The sequence below is a fragment of the Ailuropoda melanoleuca genome, chromosome 12, assembly GCF_002007445.2.
Source record: "Ailuropoda melanoleuca isolate Jingjing chromosome 12, ASM200744v2, whole genome shotgun sequence".
Taxonomy (NCBI): domain Eukaryota; kingdom Metazoa; phylum Chordata; class Mammalia; order Carnivora; family Ursidae; genus Ailuropoda; species Ailuropoda melanoleuca.
Window position 1 is genome coordinate 68,948,614 of NC_048229.1, and position 23,534 is coordinate 68,972,147.

General features: G+C 41.7%; 1 protein-coding gene across 2 annotated transcripts in view; it reads right to left on the reverse strand.

The window, feature by feature from the left end:
• The window catches only part of GLG1 (golgi glycoprotein 1), a 153,319-nt gene that overhangs the window by 9,935 nt on the left and 119,850 nt on the right, over window positions 1-23,534 (reverse strand). For both annotated transcript variants that reach the window (XM_034638920.1, XM_011234689.3), the window contains exons 8-22: window positions 23,110-23,324; window positions 18,043-18,164; window positions 16,491-16,592; window positions 14,572-14,725; window positions 13,660-13,797; window positions 11,384-11,470; window positions 10,030-10,092; window positions 9,195-9,308; window positions 8,046-8,134; window positions 7,042-7,159; window positions 5,511-5,603; window positions 3,533-3,670; window positions 2,025-2,148; window positions 1,190-1,332; window positions 897-998 (exon numbers count right to left, since the gene is read on the reverse strand). In XM_034638920.1, coding sequence (XP_034494811.1) covers window positions 897-998; window positions 1,190-1,332; window positions 2,025-2,148; window positions 3,533-3,670; window positions 5,511-5,603; window positions 7,042-7,159; window positions 8,046-8,134; window positions 9,195-9,308; window positions 10,030-10,092; window positions 11,384-11,470; window positions 13,660-13,797; window positions 14,572-14,725; window positions 16,491-16,592; window positions 18,043-18,164; window positions 23,110-23,324 — 1,802 coding nt within the window. The remainder of the gene's footprint in view (window positions 1-896; window positions 999-1,189; window positions 1,333-2,024; window positions 2,149-3,532; window positions 3,671-5,510; window positions 5,604-7,041; window positions 7,160-8,045; window positions 8,135-9,194; window positions 9,309-10,029; window positions 10,093-11,383; window positions 11,471-13,659; window positions 13,798-14,571; window positions 14,726-16,490; window positions 16,593-18,042; window positions 18,165-23,109; window positions 23,325-23,534) is intronic.

Here is a 23,534-nt window from a genome sequence, read left to right on the forward strand (position 1 = left end):
ATCTCTACTCTCACCAGGAACCTCGTCTCTGCAGCCTGTAGATTTGGTGATCCTCCCACACAGGGCCACACGTCCTCTCAAACAGTTTCCTGATGGACTTCACTCCCCTCCCTCCTGTACGAGCTGCCAGGCCCCATTCTCCTTCACAAGGACGGGCACACAGAGTCGAAAGCCAGTCAGTGTACCCATCTTTATGCTGTCAACCCTGAGATCTGATCAGATGGTCCCAAGACTGGTTACAAAGAAGGCTATCCTTGATGACACAGGAGGAAGGTGATATAGCCAAGTGAAATACCAAAAGCAAATGCTTTACAAAGGTTCAGGGTCAACCCAGACTCACAACTTGGCAACACACACACACACACACAAAGGGGTCCTAAAACAGAGTCCACACCGAAGATAAAAAACTTAGCCTCCTTCAGGCAGCTTTATGAGTAAGCTTCTTTTAAAAACCTTTAGCTATGATCCCCTAAAATTGACATATGCTGACCAAAGTCCTCCACATGGCCTTTTCTAGCTAGGAAGTCAAATAATTTCCAAGGAGAGGCATTTCTTTAGTGCTATTATAGGAGCGCTTTATCTTTCTGGCAAGTATTAGGGTATTCTAGGTTACCATCAGAATAAAGAGAAGGGAAGAACAAACTATACAGAGACAAATATAATAAAAGAATACCCTAGTACAACAGAGAAATACGGAACCAACAATGTATCGTGACAGGACCAGGGCCAAGTCTAATTCAGTGTCACAGGGAACCAGAAACTCAAACGATGGAGAATTCAGAAAATGGGCCTTCAACTATGCTGGATTCAAGGCTGAAGAGAAAGAGAATACTTTTCTCCAATAAACATTTTCCTGATCAGCTCTGATCATAACCAGCTTTGTACCCAAATCCTACCTCATCTGAGCAGTGCAGCTGGAGCTGAGGATCTAGTCGGTAATCCAGAGCAGACTCCTGGATAATGATCCGGATCTGGTCTTCACAGTCTGAAGACAGCCGCTACATGTGACAAAGGGAGACTTAATCAGCCTGTCAGACAATTTCAGCTTTTTATTTGGCCCCTGATTTGGGAAGGTATTAAAAAATGTCTTGGGAATGTAGGAGCAAGCTAGGAACTTCGGAAGAAAAAACTACCAGGAGTCGAGGGGCCTCTACAAACACACCTCTGTGAAGAGTCCAAGCCAATTTACCTGATCAGCGTATCTCAGCTTGAGGCAAGAGATGACTTGACCTTCCAGCTCTGAATCATCTTTGGCCTTAGTCAGGATACCATGGCAGAATTTAGGAATGTCAGCTTTACAGGCTTTCCTTAACACAGGGTTTAAGCGGTAATCTAAAGTGGAAATTCATAAGTATGTGATAAAATATTCCACATGGATTCACAAACATTAGAGATCTATCTTTCAAAAGGGGCATATTATGTCAATGACCACAAATAAACCACTGATTTGTTTATTTGCTAAACATTTACTGAGCTCTCACTGTGCTGTTTTCAATCAGCAGTAGAATTTAATGAAAGAGCAGGGGTGGAGACGGAGACCCCAGGAATTCTACTTTGTAGCAGCTCTGCGGGCTCTGCTGGTACCAGTATTCTTAGTAGTTGTCACGAAGACCAAGCAGCCATCGCCAGCCTTCCCCAAAACCGACACTTTGGAAAACACTGAGAATACCTGACTCATCTTACGCACTATGTTACAAGGTCTTGCAACTCATAGCCGAAATTTCTCTGTTCTAAAAGACATTACCCACATATTCTACTATATGCAGGAAGTTTTGTTAAATCTCTAGACTTTTCAAAGAACTCGAGCCCTGACTCCTTCTGTCTCCTTTTTCCTACAACTTCCATTCTGTTCTCCCAGATACTCTTTGAAGAAAGAATAAATCATTTTGCTTACTGTATCCAGACTATTCCCTTAAAACGCACGGACAACAAAACACCTATAGTTTAATGAGGCAGGTATATGCCAGCTCAGTTCCACTGAAGCCACACTCAGTGGGACCAGGAAAGCCAGGCCATGATAGTACCTGTGTTCTGGGTGATCTGGCGCTTGGTTATCATCTGTTTGCATTTGGGATCCATCAATTCACTGTTTTTATTTTGCTTCAAGCACTGCAACATGGTTTTGGAATCTGCCTCCGGACAGAACCTCTGCAAGAAACAAAGTTTTACAGAAGTAGTTATCCAAATACGGCAATTAACACCAGCCATATCGCTCTTTCTTCTACTGGTGTGCTAATGACAGAATCGGCTTGAAGATACCACTCGGTACAAGAGAACGGCTAAGTGTGAACACGCGCCCAGCCTCAACTTCCCTTCTTCATCTGTTCTCTACTGTATCGCTCACAGTTCTACTACCCTGTTTCCTATTTTGCATACTGACTTTGTACCTACATGGCTGTATTACGTTGTATAACATCTCCTGAACTCAAATATTATTTAAGTATGAACATAACACCATACCAGGTGGCCAGGTAGCCCTCAAGCCATATCTACCCAATTGGGAAACTTAAAAATTACCCACCGAACAATATGAATAGGAATGTAGGGAAAGGACCGGTTTAGTTCATCTTTTAACTATGGGGGCTATAATCCTACCAAAGTCTGTGCAGCTAGCCTCTGTACACTTGTTAGCGTTCTTGAAGTCAGAGAGATCCATTTTGGACTAGCAATAAATTCCATCTCTATGTGCTAATCAACAGTCCATCTGCTAATTACAGTCTACTGATACCTTAATATAGGCTGCTAATGTGGGTTGCTGATTGATTTGTATAAAAGTCATCAAAATCTTAAAAAACTCCCTCAAATCAGGGTCTGACATTTCTGCTTTTACACAGGACTCAAATCTACCAGGCCCAGATAAAGACACTTCTAACTTTCACAATTTTCTTTGGTATCTGAGAGAGTAAAAAGTACCATTTTATTTTAAAATAGTATTTTATTTTTTAAGTAAATTATAATAAAGCATTTTGTTTTATTTTATTTTAAATAAGGCATTAGAACTTTAAATTTCATCTCTTTATATATGTGGACAGATCCAGGAAGTGGCATCTAGGTTCTCAAGTCAGCCCTGCTGTGGAGAATGCTCACTGCAGAAGTGTATAAACGAACGAACTTGTAGAACAGGAAAGCTTTTGACTGCGGTAGGCGGATGATCAGGGCACTTGGTGCCTCCTTCAGTATACCTACGACTAACCACCCTCCGAGACTAGTCATGTATTTACTGGCTATCTGTTCATTTGTGCCTTAGGTCAAGGTGAGCTCAGTTAGCTTAGCTCAGTGGTTCTCAAACTTGAGCCGGCATCAGAATCACCTGGAAGGCTCTGCTCCCAGAGCTTCTGGTTCAGAAGATGGGGGGGTGTCCCCAAGCACTTATCAGTTCCCAGCTGATGCTGAGGGACCATGCTATGAGAACCATTGTCTCATTTGTTTAAAACAGGATGAATGGAAAGATTACACCAACGTGCTCCAAAGTTTAAAGAAGATGATGTTATTTTTACTTACCCTGTGCTTCCCCCAGTTCTGGATCCCTTACCTTTATCATCTGCTTGCAGACTCTCATGAGTGTGTAGTCTAGTTCTGGGTCCATCATCTCTGTCTCCTGGAGCTTAAAAACTTTCTGGTGGCAACGGGTACTCAGCTGCTTCTTGTTTTCTTTCAAACATTCAATAATCTAGGGCACAAGAATCATGGTAATGTTAAGGGGTGTATCCGGGCGTGATAATCCATGTATTCTGACCGCAGCCTTCAGTTCTTAGTGCATCGCCCGTCTTTTGTTCCATTCCGAATTCCTAGGCAATAGGAGTCAGAATTTGCTCACCAAGGAGAATTATATTTATAGATTTACAGCTTTAGGGCTAAGAGTGAACCAGACTGTATAAAAATAATGGATGAGTTGAGCAGGCTGCACTGGAGTCTAAAAGGAAGGAAACCCACTCAGAATTCCTGGTTTCTTCTGCCTTCTAGCTCTTCCTTGTCAAGATTCCTTCTGGAGCCCACATTAGGCTCTCTGCCTTTCTTTGGAGCAAGAGCCCTGATTAGACAAGAGGCACAAGCTAGGAGGTTCAGTTCAACTCACCATTTACCACATGAAAATAGAGCATTAGATGCCAGACATGAAAGAGACCCAGTCCTTACCCCTGATAAATACAGTTTCACAGGGTAAACTTTTATAAAAAAGTTAACTACCAAAAAAAAAAAAAAAAAGACAAGTGGGTTAACAAAAAAGCATAAAGTGCCACATGATGGATTTTAAGACAGTGACTTAAGTGTATCCTGAAATCTGCCCTTCCCTATACCCATCTTTTTTAGATATTATAAACAAATGATAAAGAAGGGAAGCAGATGGGAAGCTGCAGTAACTAGGGCTGTACATAAAGTCAGGAGACTTCTAGGAAATCCTCAAGGCACAACCAAGAATCACCAAATAACTGAGGTAACAGTAATAGAGCAATTTAAAAAATATATCCTTAGAAAAATACAGAGAGAAATGGTAAATCAGAATCAAGAACAGATAGTTGTGGAAAGAACCAATTATAGATCTTGGAAACAAAAAATAAAACCCCATTGGTGGTCTCTCTAAGAGCAGAACAGACAGCTGAAGAATACATGTTTACGCTGGGAAGTGGAATCGAGGAATTACCTCAAAGCAGTACAAACAGCAAAAAATGGAAAGTATGAAGGAAAAGGAGACAAAGAGGATAGATTCAGATGTTCCAAGTGTCTAATATGAGTTCCAGAAGGAAGGAAAAGGCAGTGTTTGAGAAAACAATAATTGAGACTAAAGCACCATGGCAAAGCCCTGAACTAGGAAAGGTAGCTGAGTCACTGGAAGAACATTAGAAGAAAAAAATCACTTGCTTGCACCTCAATCTTTTTTTTTTTTTTTAAGATTTTATTTATTTATTTGACAGAGAGAGCGAGAGCATAAGGAGGCAGAGATGCCGGCAGAGGGAGAGAGAGAGAAGCAGGCTCCCTGCTGAGCAGAGAGCCTGATGCGGGGCTCAATCCCAGGACCCTGAGATCATGACCTGAGCCAAAGGCAGATGCTTAACCAACTAAGCCACCCAAATGCCCCTCGCACCTCATTCCTGACAATTCTGGGTAGGGCCCTGTTCTCTGCATTAAGGAAACACAGTTTACCACTGATTATTACATTAAGAATAAGAACTAGTTAAGAACTTCTGTGTAATGGTCACAGAATAAGGGAATAATCCATTTTGGAGGTGCACGATGTTAGGAAAGCTATGGAGAAGAGGAAGCATTTGAAGTATCATGAAGAGCCTCTCAGGAAGACATGGTGGGGAAGAACAAGGGAACCTGAGAGAGGGAAGACAATGAACAGGAGATTAAGATGAACACAGGTAAGCAACTTCCTTTGGGAGAAGTCTGGTATAGCATACAAGGGGATGATTGGACTGGAGAGAATGTGAGGAGGCTCATCCCACCAGCAAAGAATTAATTATTAAAATGTTACTTTCTCATTTTCACAATTAGAAAATAAAAGCAGTCACCTGCGCATTGCCATACTGTACAGTGGAACAGTAGTTCTTGATGTCCGTCTTGCAAGCTTCATACAGATCCGGTTCCAGACGGATGTCCTCTGTCTGCAGGGGAGGGAGCCAGCAAGGAAAAGTGAGCTTATTCTAAACTGGAGATGTCAAAGGTTCTACGTCCTCATGTGCTGACTGGCTCCTGCCTAGTGACCACAACTTCCACCCATCAAAGCAGCAGCAGTGTGGCCACCACAGTACAAGGGAGCTGGGATTTAGTTTCAATTCTGCCACTAACTGGCTAGATGGCCTTGGATTTTCTTTGCAAAACAAAATGCTGTCACCTGCCTGGTCCCTTCACAGGACTGCTGTGCAATGAAGTTAGATCATATGATGTGGAAACCACTTCAGAAAGTCAAAACCATTTTATAAATGTAGGGTTCTACTTTTATTATTATTATTATTATTTTACTGAAAGAGCAAAGTTCAAAGCTAGGGACCCAAAATCTCAATTATAATAGGACATCAAGGACGCTCCACTTAAACATAATTATCATTGAATCACTCCCGCCCTATGGGAAAATCTGGTAATGCAGCTTTTGCGATATTATTAGAGTTCGGTATTCATTACTCGTTTTTGCTTAGACTGAGGTGAAGTAAGTACGATTCACAATACAGAACATATTAAACATACTTTTAGCTGTGTTCTTAACATGGTTTAACCTCAAAAGCAAAGTAAGAAGTTTCCTTTTACAATGCACACTGCAGCTGACTTGCCAACAGCTAGCTGTCTCACCTCAGACCTGTAAGCTCATCACTGTGCGGCACTCCCCTGGAGACTGCTGTTGGTCAGGGAGTGGGCACAGATCTCAAATTGAAAGACGAAAATTGAGGAAGGGGCTCCTGGTGGCTCAGTCAGTTAAGCGTCTGACTTTGGTTCAGGTCATGATCCCAGGGTCCTGGGATCAAGCCCCATGTCTGGCTCCCCGCTCAGCAGGGAGCTTGCTTCTTCCTCTCCCTCTGCACCCCGTTACCACCCTCCCACCCTGGCCCAGCTCATGCTCTCTTTCAAAAAAACCCCAAAAAACCAAACACACACACACACACACACACAAATCACTTAGGGAAGCATCCTGCTACAGGCTGTCGGGAAGGGAGGAGGTTTCTCCTGTTCTACTTTGCTGCTGGAGACGAATGTTGGAGCAGGTGGCCCAGCTACTGCAGGCAGCCATTGTGAGCGAAACCAGCCTTGCAACGAAGCTGGTGCCACAAACAGCAGGGACAACAGGGAGAGATCCTTGATCCCTGAGGGCATTACTGATGCAATGATTCTACCACATGCTTACAGCTGAACTTCCAGTGACACATGGTAAAAATATTTTATCGGTTAGGAAAAGTGAAGCAAGAAGCTGTCACATGGTAAAATTTTAGCACAAGGCTCCAAGTCTTAACAATCACAGTAGTGGCTAAAATCTTCCAATTTGCCCTCACCCAACTTTGTAGACCCTGCCCCTGTGTTTCTGGGCCCAGAGGCCATGGTACGCAGCGTTACCATCTCTAGCTCCTCCACCCGCAGCTGCTTGCGGCACTTCAGGGACACCCTGTGCTCCTTGGCTTCCTGGAGAGTGTCATTGCGTACGGTGGTGCTCAGGCAGATCACCACGTCCACCCTGCCAAGGAAAGGAGAAGGCTGAGACTGGCTGGAGCCAGGCTGGGGCAGGGGCCAGATCGCCACCCCAGAGTGCATGACCCCCTCTACCATGCTTCTAAAAGCCCTTTCTAGAAGTCTCATTGTGTTTACAGAGCGCTAAAAGTGGTTATCTGACCGTGCATGTTAGCAACATCTGAAGGCAGACTACATTCCTGACTGACAGGGAGGCCAGAGAGGGGACGTGTATGCAAGGACAGTTCAATGCTTGTTTTGTTACAAACATGTGACCAGAGAGGAATGCTACTCTTAACTCTGGACTGTGTCTTTGATGAACAGTGAAATTCATTCCTGAAAGGTACAGAAACGTAAGCAAAATGGGAGCTTGGTTTATACGAGGGAGATGTGTTCTAGAAATGTGCTTTTGCAAAGCGTGAGATGAAGAACTGGTGCGCCATGCTGTAAAAGCTCATCACTCTCCTCACTGAGACCTAATTCTTACATGAATAAAGTTTTTGTTTCTTCACTGGACCTCTTAACTCAGTAAAAGCCTCTGGTGCTCTCCGGAAGAGCTGACATAATGGAATGATGTCAGGAGGAAGTCAGTTCACCTCTTGTTCACACTGTAACTTGCTCCTCTAAGTGCAATCTCAACCTGCTTCCTCAGTCAGACTGCCTGGACCTGGGAATGTCAGTCAGCCCTTTAGCTGCCAGGCCTCTCCACGTCAGAACCACCTGTGCCCCCTGGGGCTGTGGGCAGCTATAAAGATGATCTGGCCACACAATCCAAGTGCCTGGCCACACTATCACAGGCGTGTGCCGGCCTCCAAGGCTAATCCTACCAGAACTTCACAGGATCTTTGTCCAGACTTTAGGGAAGCAGAATGAATCAAGTAAAAGCTACATACTTCTTTTTTATGTTGGGGCAAAGTTTCAACACATCCTCCTTGCAGGCCATTTTAAACTTGTAAGAGAACCGAAAATCCTTCATCTGCACCTGAAAAAGATGATGAGAAAGAAAATCAGCAGCTCTGTGGCAAGCTCCAATCCGCAGAGCGCAGTGACACCGTGCGCAGAGACTGCAGAGGCCCGCCTTCCAGGCCCTGTGCAACTCACCTTCCGTCTCAGACTTCAGGACCTGCCCACCTCCCCATTCCTCCCTCTGCTACGGCCACTCTGGCTTCCCTACCATTCCAATCATGCTGTCTCTGCCAAAGGGGCTCTTCTTCCAGATCACCCACGGTCTGCTCCGTTAACCTCTTCAGCACGTCTATTCAAACACCTCCTTCTGAAGTCCCCTTTCTCTTTCCCACCCTAGCCAGTAGGTGCCTTTATTTTTCTTCATAGGCCCACCTGAGATTGTATTTATTTGTAAACGTGTTTTTGTGTCTTTTTCTTACTAGAACATAAAATTGACAAGGGCAGGGTTTGTCTGCTCAAGGAGCCCACTGTCTCCAGTGCCCTTAGAGGCCCTCAATATCATTTGGTAAAGGCAAATGATAGGCCAAAGACCCCAAGAAGAGGTCACTTTTACACAGATGACAGATTTCATCCTCTTGGGAAGGAGGTGCTTGCTTTACCAGAAACACTTCCTTTAGATCTGTGCCAACTATGAAAAGTACAGTTTAACCTTATTTGGATGTCAGACCTGATAAGGTAGTATGATTTAAAAGAAAAAAGCTTAGGGTCTAGTGTACTGATAGACATTTGGACTGCTGCACTGAACAGAAACACAGAACAGCAGATCCCACTGATACTAGCTGTGTAAGCAAAGGCTAACATACCTTACAAAAGCAAGCAATGTGACTCATCTTTATCCCCACTGGGCTGCCCGTTCCCTATAGGTATAGACTCCATCTTATTTAGCACTGCATTCCCAGACCCTACCACTGTGCCTGGCCATAGTGGATAAAGACCACATTTTTTTGAGAACTGGAAAAGGGCATATTTGGAAAAAATGATTTTTCACAGAGAGGTGCTCTGATGCTCTGGAAGAGAAAGGAATTCGGAACCACCCAAGCAGCCAAGACAGGCAGGGTTGGCCTGGCATTACTGACCAGCTGGAAGTGAGTGACTCCAATGGCGCACTTCTCATTCATATCCTTTTGGTGTTTGTTCTGAATTAGACACTCCATCAGGTCCCCAGAGTCGATCTGGTTATCTGCCACGTCCTGGGGAAGGCAGTGCACACTTATACTTCATTTCTAACAATTAATGAACAAATCTTGCACCCCAGTTCATAAAAAATGAAAACTAGACTGATTCTAGAGCCTTCTCCAACATCATAAATTATATCAAAACCAGCCTGAAAAATTATAAGGGATAACCATGCAGTGGACTAAAAGCTGCACAGCAAGCTGCCCAGCACAAAGCTCCAACGAGAACAGCACTGTGCAGGCCTTTGCTCCTTCCCCCCGTGATGCCAGCAGCTGGCTTTCAGGATCACACCTAACACTGCCTCCTGACTGTCAAGAGCCATGGTTCCTGCATGGTTTCACCCCCGCAGTTTAGCTAGTTCAATAAGTGAATAAAGTTATAAAGTAACAGAATACATTCCATTTACAAGGAGAAGCTATTATCACTGCCAACAAACCCGGAGCTGATGTACTGGCAGCACCTCAGCCGTGCTCAGGAGGGCCTGCCCCACCCTCTAGGAAGGGCGTCTCGACAAGTGCCGCTAACCACATATCAGGGCACCCACCAAGCATAATTAGGTAAGGTTTCCCAGGATGGTGGCACCCCATCTTAATTTGTTTACATTTTCGACTTTAACCTGTCAATCTATCACTCAGGAGTCATGTATGCTGCAGAGGTTAAGTGCAATATACTTGAGGGCCAAAGTCCCAGCGAATTTGGTTCTGTTCCTTATCCGTTTCTCCAGACATTACTTACATGGCAAAAGTTCTGAATTATGGGCTCACAGGCTCTCATCAGCAAGGCTTCTATTTGAATGTCCTGTAGAAGATTAAACATATTAATAATTCTGCTTTAGAAAGAGCTAGCTGTGGCAAGAGTGGCAGTTTGTGTTTCTGAATCAGGAGCAACTGATGGGCAAATATCTCAGATGTACACGTGGGCACTATTCTAGTCTTTAGGTTAGATAGCCTGGGCACAGACCGAACTGCTCCTCCACTATACTCTGAAAGGCAAGTTTTTCTAGAGGCAAATACCCCTTCAGCCTGAGCAAAAAACAGAAGGCAGGATTAAGAACAATGCAGAGAAAAAAACATTTAACAGTAATACTAGAGTTTAGCCTTTGGAGTTTTTCCAAATGGCTAAGCAGTTCAAAATGAAAATATGGGTAACACATCTGTCTTTAGTTCATAAGCTCCTAAAAACAGATGACAAACCACTACCTCTGTGTAGCACTAGCTGCTGAAATAACATCTTCCTTTAAAGAGTGACACACCCCAAAATGTCCTCATAAGCCCACAAGGACAATGAGAATGGGAGAAGGCAGATGACAGAAGATGAAAGAAAGCAATAAACTTCAGAAAAATAGAANAAAAAAAAAAAAAAGAAAAAAAAAAAAAAAAAAAGACTAGTTGGGAAATGTAATTTTACATATTGCCTATTTCGACAACTCAAACGGTTCTAAAGGCTTAAGATAAAAACAAAAAACACAAAAAACAAAAAACCAAGAGCAACTGCCCCATCATTTCCCTGATTTCTGCCCCCACAAGACAATTTTAACATTTTTAGCTGCTCCCTCCCCAGTAATGCTCTCTGTATTTCTAAATAATATGTCTAAGCTTATAAGACTCTCTAATTTCTTTTTTAATATTTCTGTGGGTTTCAGGATGAAACAGGGATAAACACACGTATTTGGTCTTCCACGGTTACATGGAAGTCCCAGGCTTTTATTTATTATTGATGACACAAACATTGCCAGATGACCTAACTGAAAGAGCCAAGATAAGAGAACAGGAACAGGAATGCTTGGACTAGCCTGGCATGAGATTAAGAGATCTGAAGCACAGCTGCTATCTTTTCTTAAAGGGGAGGAAAAAGATCGCTCTAATCACTGTGATAATTCTAATTTCTGAAGAAAACCAAAGGGCTAAGTATATAGAGTATATACTTAGTGGAGAGATGAGGAAAGGGGTTCAGGAAGCAACACAATACACTTCTTCGTAAAGCCAATGGAGGGAATGGGCACTCTTGGGGGCCAAGAAAGGACAGGACTGAGAAAAGAGGATGGGCCGCTGACAGGATGCCCGTGGTCTATGAGCCACAAGCCGCTTACCTCGGATTCTAACTCGGTGAGGTTGCCGACTATATCTCTGCACTCTACAGCCAGGTCGTCAAGGTGGTCCTGGAGGCACTCAAGCTCCTGCAAATAAGAAAGCAATCCCTCGGCATTCTTCAATTATATAAATGAACAAGGGAAGCTGAGAGAAGTGTCTACTTCCTTTTCAGTGGTCTTCCTTATCTTTCCTTTTTAGAACTGTTTCACTGAATGGAACACTAAAGCTTTATTTGAGTCCCCAAACTGGGACTGTTGAGAAGATAAGTACTTGATGCAACAGGGTGGTGAAGAGGGTCAAGGGGATACAAGAGCCATACAAATCCTCCAGAAGGCCAAATCGGCAAGTCCAACAAGAATCAATGTTCAGATGTCCTCAGCGTCTAACAATTTTATCAGGCCTTTATTCTATTCCATCAAAAACCTGTCATTCCATTTTTTATCTGTGTGTTGATATCTTTGCTCCTATTTTTAAATCTGCATGTTGATAATAATTAGTGAATTATTCACAGTAGAAAGACATGGAATATTTTAAAGCTTTTCATGAGCAAAGTAGGTCGGGACCCAGGGTCCAAAACTCAGCATAGAGCTAATAGCTCCTACAAGTCAACCCGGGGATTCTAACCCTAGCCCACACAAAAGGATCCTGAGGGAAACTGCAAGGCAAGTGAGCACACTAGGGTTTGGGCATCTAAAAGCTATCTTGTCTGGGCTTTGGAACCTGACCTGGAGTGACCTTGTAGCATCAATCCATTACTACTCCTTTCAGAAATTTAGAGGTTTTAAGTAGAACAGAAGCTCACTTTCCCTAAGCATATCAACAGCTGCTTCTCGGCAAAGGGCTCTATTCAAGGATCAAGTTTAACTTAGTATTCTGCAAGAATCTCTGTTTTAGAATTAGGACAGGAACGGACAGGCAGGGTTGTAGAGTTACACAACGGGCAGAAGGGGGGGGACCCCTGAAGGAAAATGCATAAAACCTTTGGTAAGAGAAATGGCTAAGGGAAAAATCCCATTCACAGAATCCTTTCCTAAGTGGAGCTTCACAGCGATGGGCTGCAATACAGTGCAGCTTTCTCAATGTTACTTTGAAAGGTGTGTTAAAGGAAACTGTTTTCTGGGATTCCATATGACCATACCCTTTGTTTTGTTACACAAAGGCAGCAGAAAGCTCAACTGCAGGCATTTTCTCACAATAAACTTGACAGAACTGCAGCAGGCCCAGGAAGCAGACTACTGAAAATGATACTGGCAGGGCCACCAGGTCTGAGTAGTGAGCCACGCTGCTTCTTAAAAATGCCCAAATCCTGCTCATGGTGAGTTGCTGGTAGTTTAATCCCAGAGGGTGTTTTGGAGTAGTTAAGAGTGGAACCTGGAAACCTGAGTTCACAACTTGTTCTAGTATTACTGGAGCTTTAAACAAGTAGTTATTCCTTGATGCTTGGTTTCCTTGCCTTAAGACAGAAGACAGCTTAATTAGCTAGAACACACTACTAATGTAGCTTTTCTATTTTTAAACCAGACACAAAATCTTTAGGAACCATTCGCAGCATGCATGTAATTCTTGGGGGCTACTTCTTCATTACACTTTCCTGTACGGAGAGGTTGTAAGACAATGGATCAGATGTCTGGCTAAGATTAGACCTGAGTATTACATAAGAAAGTCGATACACTTTACTCCTATGGGCATCAGTTTTGTCAATTACTAAATGGAAAAAATAACTCCCGTTCTTACATATCTTGTAGGACTGCTGTAGGGCATGTGCATTATTCGTGCGTGCCAATATTTACATATACCCTGCCTTCCCTCAAAAGGACTTTCATGTACCTTATAAAAGTGAGAAAAGAAAAAAAAAGACAATATAAAATAAATTTAAAACAAGTTTAAAAAAGTAAAAGAAAATATGGTAAAGAAAGTGGGATGGAACTATCAGTAAGCTTGGTACCAAAATGCCTACCACAAAATCTTATATACTTGCTACAGGCAGGCCATACCTTTGGATTCAGGTTTTTTAAGAGGCAACACAAAGAGGCAAAATAATCATTTACAAAATATAGCAACCATAATATATAAACAAACCAACTGCTTTGGAAAAGTATAGTTATTCCTGATATAGAGACCAAATTTTCCTTAGGATTTCTTATGAAGAAGACATTGAATAATGTAACAAAGACAGAGATGCATTTTATGGTGTTTGTACTCTGTGTAAAATGTTCATCATGAATATTATTATTATTATTACTAGAAGATAAACAGGTATAGCTATGTCAGCTACCTGTCCGGTCTCTGTTTTCTCACTGCACCATTTCCCCAGATCAATCAGGCACTTATCCTGGAGGGCAGGATCCAGCTTAACATCCATGGCACGTTGGTGTAGGATCCTCTGGACTTCAGCTCGGCACTCCCGAGACAGCTACATGAGAAAAAAGAAGCAAAGTAGTTTAAAAATACCAGAACCAAAACTAAAAGACACTACATAAAGGAAATCTGTTGTCAGGAAACTAATAATGTTAATAGTTATTTACATAAACTTTATATCCCAAATATCTTCCAGAGTCAGGATTAAATCTTGTAGGAGGCTTCTACAAACCCATACCTTGAGGAAGGAGAATGTACATTCAACATTTTCTAACCCACTGAATGAAACAACATCCTTTTCTCAGAGTACATGGATTAAAAAGTGAACTGGATTTAAGTTTTCTGTTTAGCAAAACTAATCTGCTATTACTCCATGAATGTAGAGCAGAATGCCCGCTCCAGTTCAGGACAGAACACACACTTGGGTCAGGAGCACTGAATTCAAATTTACCTGAACTCGGAATAAGCCTGAAAACCATTTGTATCCTGGTTAAGAGTTTCTAACGGATCTTTAATGCTAAATGAAGTTACGGCAGCAATACTTAATTGTCTATTTGTCATTCAGATATTAGTAATTCAAAGAAAAAAGTGGAAATGTCCCCTGACATTTTGTTCAAATACTTTGCTGAAAACATAAAATCAGATGAAAAGCTGGTGAAGCAACTCTATGGACACTCACTGAATGAAATTCCCAGAAGCGCAGCAACCCTTCCCTGCCAGATATACTGATAAAGTTTCCTACAATGGCAGAAATCAGAACGACACACAGCAAACTAATTCAAAAACAAATGACTGATAAGAAGAAATGAAGTCAATATTGAGTGCATACCCTCCTGCCCTGTTCCTCAGTGCGGTAGGCATGTCTGTACAAGCAAGAGAACACAGCTCCGGGAGGCATAAGTTCACTGGTTTCATTCCAACCATGGGTGTGGCAAAGACGAGACGCATCTCCCTGGCACTTGCGGTATAAGACAGGGTCCAGCCTATAAGGTTAAGAGTTAAAAGATATTCCTGAATTTTCTTCTTTAGGAACACACAGTGATAGAAGTCTGCTGACCTTGGTGCAGAAGCTTTAGGTCCCACCTCCAGGAGGCCACATTGGCTACATAATGTGCACAACATTACAGCAGACTCAGCACTAAAAGGCCCTGGCTGAAATGGGACAACGGGGCTGTAGCTATTACCAGGCAATTCACAACTCTTCACTCAATACTGTTTCTCTAAGCGTGAATGAAATTCAATCCTACCTGATATATGAGATTCAATAAGATCAGGAAATGGCAAGATAAACAGAATCTCCCGCTTGATGTGCCTTCTAGTCAAACTGTTCCTCTTCTTTTTCCCATGCCAGGTAGGGCAGTTTTATTTTTAGTTTGCTTGAATATGCTTATTAACTTAAAAAAACTTGACATTTATCTTTGAACTCTGGAGACAATGGATTAAGGCAATGAGCCTGCTGCTTCTCCAGATTAGACCAATGGATGCTTAATTCTATCCACATCATAATGTCAACTTTGGGGGAGAGCTATTCAATGGGAGGAGAAAGGCTAACACTTAATGAGTAGCTTTTAAGCCTGTGAAGCATTTTTTGATCATGGGGGAAGAAGCTACATGGGGGAAGGAAGGGGGAAGGAAATAAGATGATTTTGATTAAAGCAATAAACTCAGTAAACCCTGTTATTTTGGTTTAGATGGCCAGAGCAATTCCCACACAGTTTTCTTTAGTCCTTTCCAGAGCTAATTTGAGAGAACAGAAATAAAAATACATTGAGTCTGGGATGCCTGGGAGGCTCAGTTGACTGAGTGTCTGACTCTTGGTTTTGGCTCAGGTCATGATCTCAGGGTCATGAGACTGAGCCCCACGTTGGGCTCTGTGCTCAGCATGGAGTCTGAGATTTTCTCCCTCTCCCTCTGCCCCTCCCCCTCGTGTGTTCTCTCTCTCTCACAAAATAAAAATAAATAAATAACATCTTTAAAAAAATACACTGAATCTTCTGAATCATCTCTTTCCAGTAAAGTATGTGGATAATATATTCAACCACCAGAAAACTACAGTGGGTAAAACAACCAAGTCAACATGCAGCTGAGCTCCCATGGGAGCAGGAGGAACGGCCAGCTTCCCAAGTGGCCGGGTACCGGCTGCTCTAGGGGTGGAAGGCAAACTAAAACTTGAAAAGAAGAAGGCAGTGAAGCCAGTAAGTTAGAGTGATTCTGACTATAACACAGATCCTTCTCTTATTTCATCCCTACCCCCACCTTTTTTTGGCTACCAGTATGAGAAGAGAATTAGAGAATCAAGTTGTCACTTATTGATAAGAGCCTCTTAAGATAGAAAATTCAGTAACTTTGAATAGTTAAAGAAATAAAAGCAAATTCCTATATTCAGTGCAAATCAATAAAAATTAAAAAGCACTATTATCTGCTTAGAGACCTATCTGAAGATGCTTCTGCTGCCCCACAGGTGCCCAAGTTCTTTGAGGATGGATGTCTGTGGTATCAGAAACATGTGACTCTGACTTCCCAAGTCGTAGTGAATGGGGACACACGGAGCAGACCCGCAAGGGCCGCCTCAGCTTTTAGATACTATTTTGAAAGCAAGAAAGGTTCTTCAGGGGAATGGAGCACGTTGGCCATCCCAGAACTTAAGAAAGACATATTCTTACCGATTATTTCAAACTATAGAGGAGATCCTGACAAACAGGAGAATAGGCTGAGGCTTACACTTGACTCTGGCTTCAAAATACTCACTTCCAATCTCGAGAGATGAAATATTGCAGTTCTAATAGACGGTGTTCACAATCTTCCACCATTTTCTCTGTGTATAAGTGTTCCATCAGGCACGAGAGGATCCTGGGCATAAACCAGGGATGAAATTATAACAGCGGGTTTGGAACTCTCACATCAGTATTTCCTTGGTCTGCAGAAAAAGCCCTTGAGCTATTTTTGAGGGCAGTCAGGGATTTACTTCTCTGAGAATAACTCAAATTAACTTAGTCTGACAGTGACTATGCCTTCTCGCCACTTAAGGGCCACTTGGCACTTGGGACTCAGTGTGCACAGAATCTGTGTGCAGTGGCTGTATTTTTAACTGTTTACTAGGAAAAATTTCCAACACACACAAAAGTAAAGAATCCTAATAGCCACATTCCCTTCCCATAGCCAAGTTTCTTTTAATTCTACACACCTCCCTCCCCCCCGCCTTGCTCATATTTTGAGGAAAATCCCAGATACCATATCATTTTGTTCATAAATTCTTGAGCATGTTTTTCTAGGAGGACATAATACCATAATCCCACCAAAAGAAATTAATTTTAAAAATCCTTAATGTCATGTAATATCCCATTCGTTTTCAAAATTTTTTGCATTATCTTATGACTTTTCGTATGTTTGTTCAAACCAGGTCACAGAAAAGGTCCACACATTGCATTTGATTGATAGTATCTTCAAATGATTTTCAGCTGTAGCAATTCTCCCCTTCCTTCTCTCACCCCTCATGCTTGATGCAGTTATTTTTATATTGGTAAATATTCCTAATTAGTCTTCACTGTGTTTGTCTATGTCCTCCAACTGCACAAAAAGCTTTAAAATAGAGTACCTTTTTTAAATCCCGCAGCACAGTGACAAACATCAACTGCTTACTCTTATTGTTGGGTACCACTGGCTGCAGACTATACAGATTTCTGCAGAATGGGAAGCCTGTTCTTTACCTGCAACCTGGTTTTAAGAGCTGTTTGTGCATCATATGGAAAAAACTACTACTGCATGAGATTCAAATACTTTATAATAGCATTTTAGAGCTCTCCTAAATCGTTGATGCAACTTCAGAGTCCATTCTATCCATGATTACATCCTCCAACCACATTTGTTTTTTATTTCAACTGTAATTAATGACTTTCTAATAATTATCAAGTGGCCAATGTATATAATGAGTCAATATACAAACAGGATGAAAGTACAGAGACAAAGTATGTGTCACTTTATCCTGAGTGTTTCTCGCTCTTGTTTTTTACTGGACCATGAAACGGAATTATTCAGTGACCTAACATACAGGCCTATACATGCTCAGTCACGGTCAATAAACATCATCACAATGCTGGGTCTAGGGATCTACACCACGGATGAGGCACAGCCGAGATCTCAATTCCAATACTAGTTTTAACAAAAGTTGCTATGTGTTTCTGTTTAACACAACTTAGTTAGGATGTTAAAACCATCCAAAAGTCATTTAAAGGAATGTTCCCGATGCTACACTGCCAAATAAAATACAGTATGAATCAATACCCCAAATGAGATAACCTACATTGGGTCTCCGGATCTGATGTGTTTGCAGGCTGTCTGTATTACAGATTCACAAGCTTCATTCAGAGCTCTGTCGATGCGGTAATCTGCACCAGGGTCAGTCTCCTGAATCAGGGTTTGCAGCTGGATTTAAAAAAAAAAAAAATAAGAAAGAAAAAGTCACTTACACATCAGGGAAGAGCAGTGTCATCTCTTCAAATAGTTCCCTGGTCCGGTACCTCACAGTGGACTTTGAGCAGGTACTACAACTGTCACTGGCCACGCTCAAGAGCTCCTGCCAAATACTTTCCAACTGGGTTCTCTGTCTTGAGTACAAGTTTTTCTATTTCAGCCATGGTGGGGATTGCTTGCCTACCTGTCTGGACCATCCCTGGACATTTGCAAAGCAAAAGGTCTTTACAATATAAAGGCTGCCTTTTCCTTCATGTCTGCCTGTTTGTTAATCAGATTGCTAAATCTGACAATAACAGCCGGCCAAGCCGGAACTGAGTGGAGAAGCGTAAATAGAAGACATTTCCAGTCAGAGACCTAATTTGGTCATGAGAATCTAGAGTTTGAATTTTGCTGCCAATACACTGGCATTAAAACAAGCATGCTTCACGTTGTTAAAAACAGAGGAGAGATTTCATTTAACCTGCAAGAAATATCAATTCCAAAATCAAGAATATAATACTTATAAACTCCCATTTTTCCTCAATTATCTTTTACATAACCAAGAGGTAAACCAGAGCTTGCTTGTTATAGATATCCAGAAAAATACTTGTCATTATGCAGTTGAAAATAAGGGTATTTCCTTTAACATTTACTTTTGCTTCGTTCATCCTTTGTCATGGAATAAAGTGAAAGCATGAGAAGATGTGCCTCTAGTTCTTTCTTCCTGTCTTTGAGGAGAAATCAGTTGGGGCATAGAGGAAAAAGCTCTAAATGAAGGATCAGAAGACCTGAGTTCTATTAATAGTTCTGGCTCTGCCAGATATTAGCTCTGAGAACATGAGCATGATTAACCTCTAGCTGCAGTTTCTTGAACTGAAGAGGATTACAAGAAAAAGTAATATACAGGAGAAGGTTGTATAAACACCAAAGCATTCTATGTATGTAAAAGATCATTATTAGTACAGATGGACAGCAGATGGTGTTTTGGGGTGGGATTCTTAAATAACAGAAAGCAAGCTTGGAAACTATAATCCTTCTGGTTTGGGTTCCTTTTTTTCCAAGTTAAAGAATGGGAGCCCTTTTTGTGTTACAGATTTAGCTTATGGAGGAGAGCCTTCTCTGATCTGCATACACGTGACCTACAATCCCATGGGGCTCATAGAAAAGCAATGACCCCGTCACACATTGATCAGAGAACACACATCAAAAGGAAATGAAGAAAGAAAATCCCAATTCCGTCTATCCTAAAATCAACAATCAAGAGGAGAGAAATAGAAAAGATTTCCAATATTGTGGGATGGAAGTTATTTATACCAATTCTTTTTTTTTAATGATTTTTTATTATATTATGTTAGTCACCATACAGTACATCCCCGGATTCCGATGTAAAGTTCGATGCTTCATTAGTTGCGTATAACACCCAGTGCACCATGCAATACGTGCCCTCCTTACTACCCATCGCCGGACTATCCCAATCCCCCACCCCCCTCCCCTCTGAGGCCCTGAGTTTGTTTCTCATAGTCCATAGTCTCTCATGTTTCATTCCCCCTTCTGATTACCCCCCCCTTTCTTTATTCCTTTCTTCCCCTACCGATCCTCCTAGTTCTTATGTTCCATAGATGAGAGAAATCATATGATAATTGTCTTTCTCTGCTTGACTTATTTCACTTAGCATTATCTCCTCCAGTGCCGTCCATGTTGCAGCAAATGTTGAGAATTCGTTCTTTCTGATAGCTGAGTAATATTCCATTGTATATATGGACCACAACTTCTTAATCCAGTCATCTGTTGAAGGGCATCTCGGCTCCTTCCACGATTTAGCTATTGTGGACAATGCTGCTATGAACATTGGGGTGCATATGGCCCTTCTCTTCACTACGTCTGTATCTTTGGGGTAAACACCCACTAGCGCAATGGCTGGAACATAGGGTAGCTCAATTTTCAACTTTTTAAGGGACCTCCACACTGTTTTCCAGAGTGGCTGTACCAACTTGCATTCCCACCAACAATGGAGGAGGGATCCCCTTTCTCCACATCCTCTCCAACAATTGTTGTTTCTTGCCTTGTCTATTTTTGCCATTCTAACTGGCATAAGGTGGTATTCTCAGTGTGGTTTTGACTTGAATTTCCCTGATGACTAATGATTTTGAATATTTTTTCATATGTCTGTTAGCCATTTGTAATACTTCATTGGAAAAGTGTCTGTTCATATCTTCTGCTCATTTTTTGATTTATTTATTTGTTTCTCGTGTATTGAGTTTGAGAAGCTCTTTGTAGATCTTGGATACCTCCTTTATCTGTAGTGTCCTTTGCAAATATATTCTCCCATTCCGTGGGCTGCCTCTTAGTTTTTTTGACTGTTTCCTATTTATACCAATTCTTGATGGCAATTTGGAGAAGGAACAGAATGCTGTGGTTAGGTGACAGAAAGACTGCTACCAGTTTTAGTAATGACGCTTGCTGACAAAGACCAAAATATTTACATCTTCTTCTGAGAGAAGTTGTAATTATCATGGGAATCTGAAAGTCTCTGTAAGAACTATATCAGTTAAGTATCTACAAGTGACAGGCAAATCTTGAGAATTCACAATGAATGCACCAGACTGCAGCTCCTAAAAGGAGACAATGAATGCACGACGGACTCCAGTGGGCCAACAGCTCCAGGGATCATTGCCACTCTGGAATCCAGGGATAGCAGTGTGGGAAATAAACACTTAAGAACATGAATTGCTACATGATTGCATATCCATTTCAGCCCCTGAATGCTTAGAAAAAACCTGGGGAAATGCTTCTGAGCAACGATTAGTTTAGAGAATACACCGCACAGTCATCTTTGGCCAGGGAGAGACTGGGCCCAGACGCGCTCAGCCATAACTGAAGAGAATTTAGTAAGTTCATGATTATGGTACATTTGGAAAAGTGTGTACTCATTAAGGTGAAAATTGTCCACATATTTCACAGTTTACTATTTGTTGAGAGATCACTTGAGTCAAAGCATCACCAAGCAGAGAACGGGGGAAATTAGAGGCCAACCAGAGGCAGGCATGGAAGCTTACTCTATCAAGGAAGAGAACTTTGAAAAAGAGAGAAAGAACCCTACTCAAAATAAATTATTTCAAAACATTCTTCCACTTGACTGAGGATGGATAACGTAGTAGAAGACGACTAAGGAAAATATTATCCCTTCGGTTCATTTACTCCTTTAATATTTGTGAGCAAAGACTAAAAATCATGGGTCCCTAATAACCCAAATTAAGTGTGTTTATTTCCCACTTGGCTAAACTTAATGTGGGCAAAACCACATATTTCATTATTTGCGACTAACCTCTAGGTTTCGAACCCACTTTTCTTCTAGACACAAAGGATGAGACAGGTGATCCTTACTTATCTTTCAGGTTGACTCACTATTCTTTTTAACAAGCTAAATTTTTAAAAGCCCGGGAGGTAGATGCCGTGAAATAAAGTTAAACCGATTTTCCCTTTTTTCTGTACCCTTGGTACAAGTGCAGCCTCAGTAAAAAGATGGGTTTATTCCTGACCATCTCCCTCTCCTTCACATGCTGCATTAAGGATGAGATGCAAATATGGGCTGTCTCGATTCATTCTTGGTCTGAGGCCCAGGCACACATATTGTCACAGAGGTTTCCTAGGCAAATAATCACCAGCAAGGACTGCTCCTGAAGAACTACACTGTGCCAACTAAAGCCACAGCAGATTCCAGAAGCCTTCCTTCTAGCTGGTTTGGGATTTTGGAGACGAGCCTATACATTTTTCTACCTTTTCTACCGCAGGATGTACAAAACTTACTGTCTACTCTGGGTCAGGGTAAGTAATAGGAGCTAAGATGAAATTTCACTCCATGCCAAAATTCTATGGGAATATTGTTTCAGACTATAAAATTCTGATTTTCTGAAATATTCAATTTTTAATAAAAATGCCAACAAAATAAAAGACCAACTGAACTGTGGTCTTCTTAACTTTCACTGAGAAAAGAACCTCAACTCCCTAATTTAGGATACAAAACTAAACGGTATCTTTTGTGCATCCTAAGGGATGCATGGGGTACACTGTACAGGGTACCACGGTTGCATTTGGTATTGAGAATTGTTCAAAGACTCTTATTCAGTAAAAAGTAATAAATATGGACAATGGTAATGAAACAGACACACTGCATCTATAGTATTTTGTTAACTTTACATTATGTCCCTGGTCTGTAGTTACTCAACTGTTCGTGAATCCTGGAGCAAGAATAACTTTATCTTAAAAAACAACACAAAACTTTATCTTCCCAAGAAGTACACTAATTTTTTCCAAATATCTTTATAGAACTGATGGTAGAGATTGGGGACAGAGAAAGAAAGGCCCTTCCATGCATAGTTGCCTTACTGTAACAAGAAAGATGGTGTGATTTGGAAAATGACATGCTCTCTTGATCCTTCAGGCTAGGAATTCATGGTATGCTGCACATCAGTAATAAAAAGAAACTCTTAGAAAATTTCAATTCGTTACAGCTCTCTTTCAGCCTCAACTCAATCAAACCTATGGAAACAGGCAAATCCTCTTTCGGTGGAGGACGTTTTTTGATTTACCAGAACCTGGTTCACCTTGGTTCTGAGTTTAGAAACTCTACCTAGCAAGTTACCTTTCCTTTAAAAACCCAGCAGACAATGCTTTTTATCTATTTCTTTAAGTATATAGCCCCATTTATTGTTTATGAATTCAAACTTCTGCTCTGTAATAAATTCCACGTTCTTATTAAGATACGCCTGAAAAATATTCCGTGTCTGGTTCTTTGCACCGTGTTCATGTGATGTCACAAATGATCCAGACAAAGGAAGCTGGGACAGTGTCAGGAAGAGGCTCCTCAGCTGACAGAACGTAACATTCAAAATGGCAATAGAAAATTTTTCCTTACCGCCTGCTGGCAGTTCATTCCGAGGTTCCCTTTTTCCCCACGAACTACTTTCATTAGACAATGCAGAGTTCGCCCTTTCCGATGCAATCCAGAACAGTGATGTTCAATCTCCCCCCGACAGCTCAGGATGATCTCAGGGCTCAAAGAAAAGTCTTCCATCAACATGCGCCGGTAATCTAACATCTCCCCCTGGCACTCACTGCTCACCTGGCGCCCTAAGTTAGGATTTAAGTCACAACATTATGGATGGTGAGCATTACAATCAGATCTCAACACATATAAAAGTACAAGTTTTCCTCTAGAATATAATATACCTGTCATGCTATCATCTAGACTGAGAAGCATAGAATACAGAAAGAGCTTTATCGGCATAAGATGAGTTTAAGACTTCAGAGACCGGGCTTTATCTTGACAGTGTTCTGTAT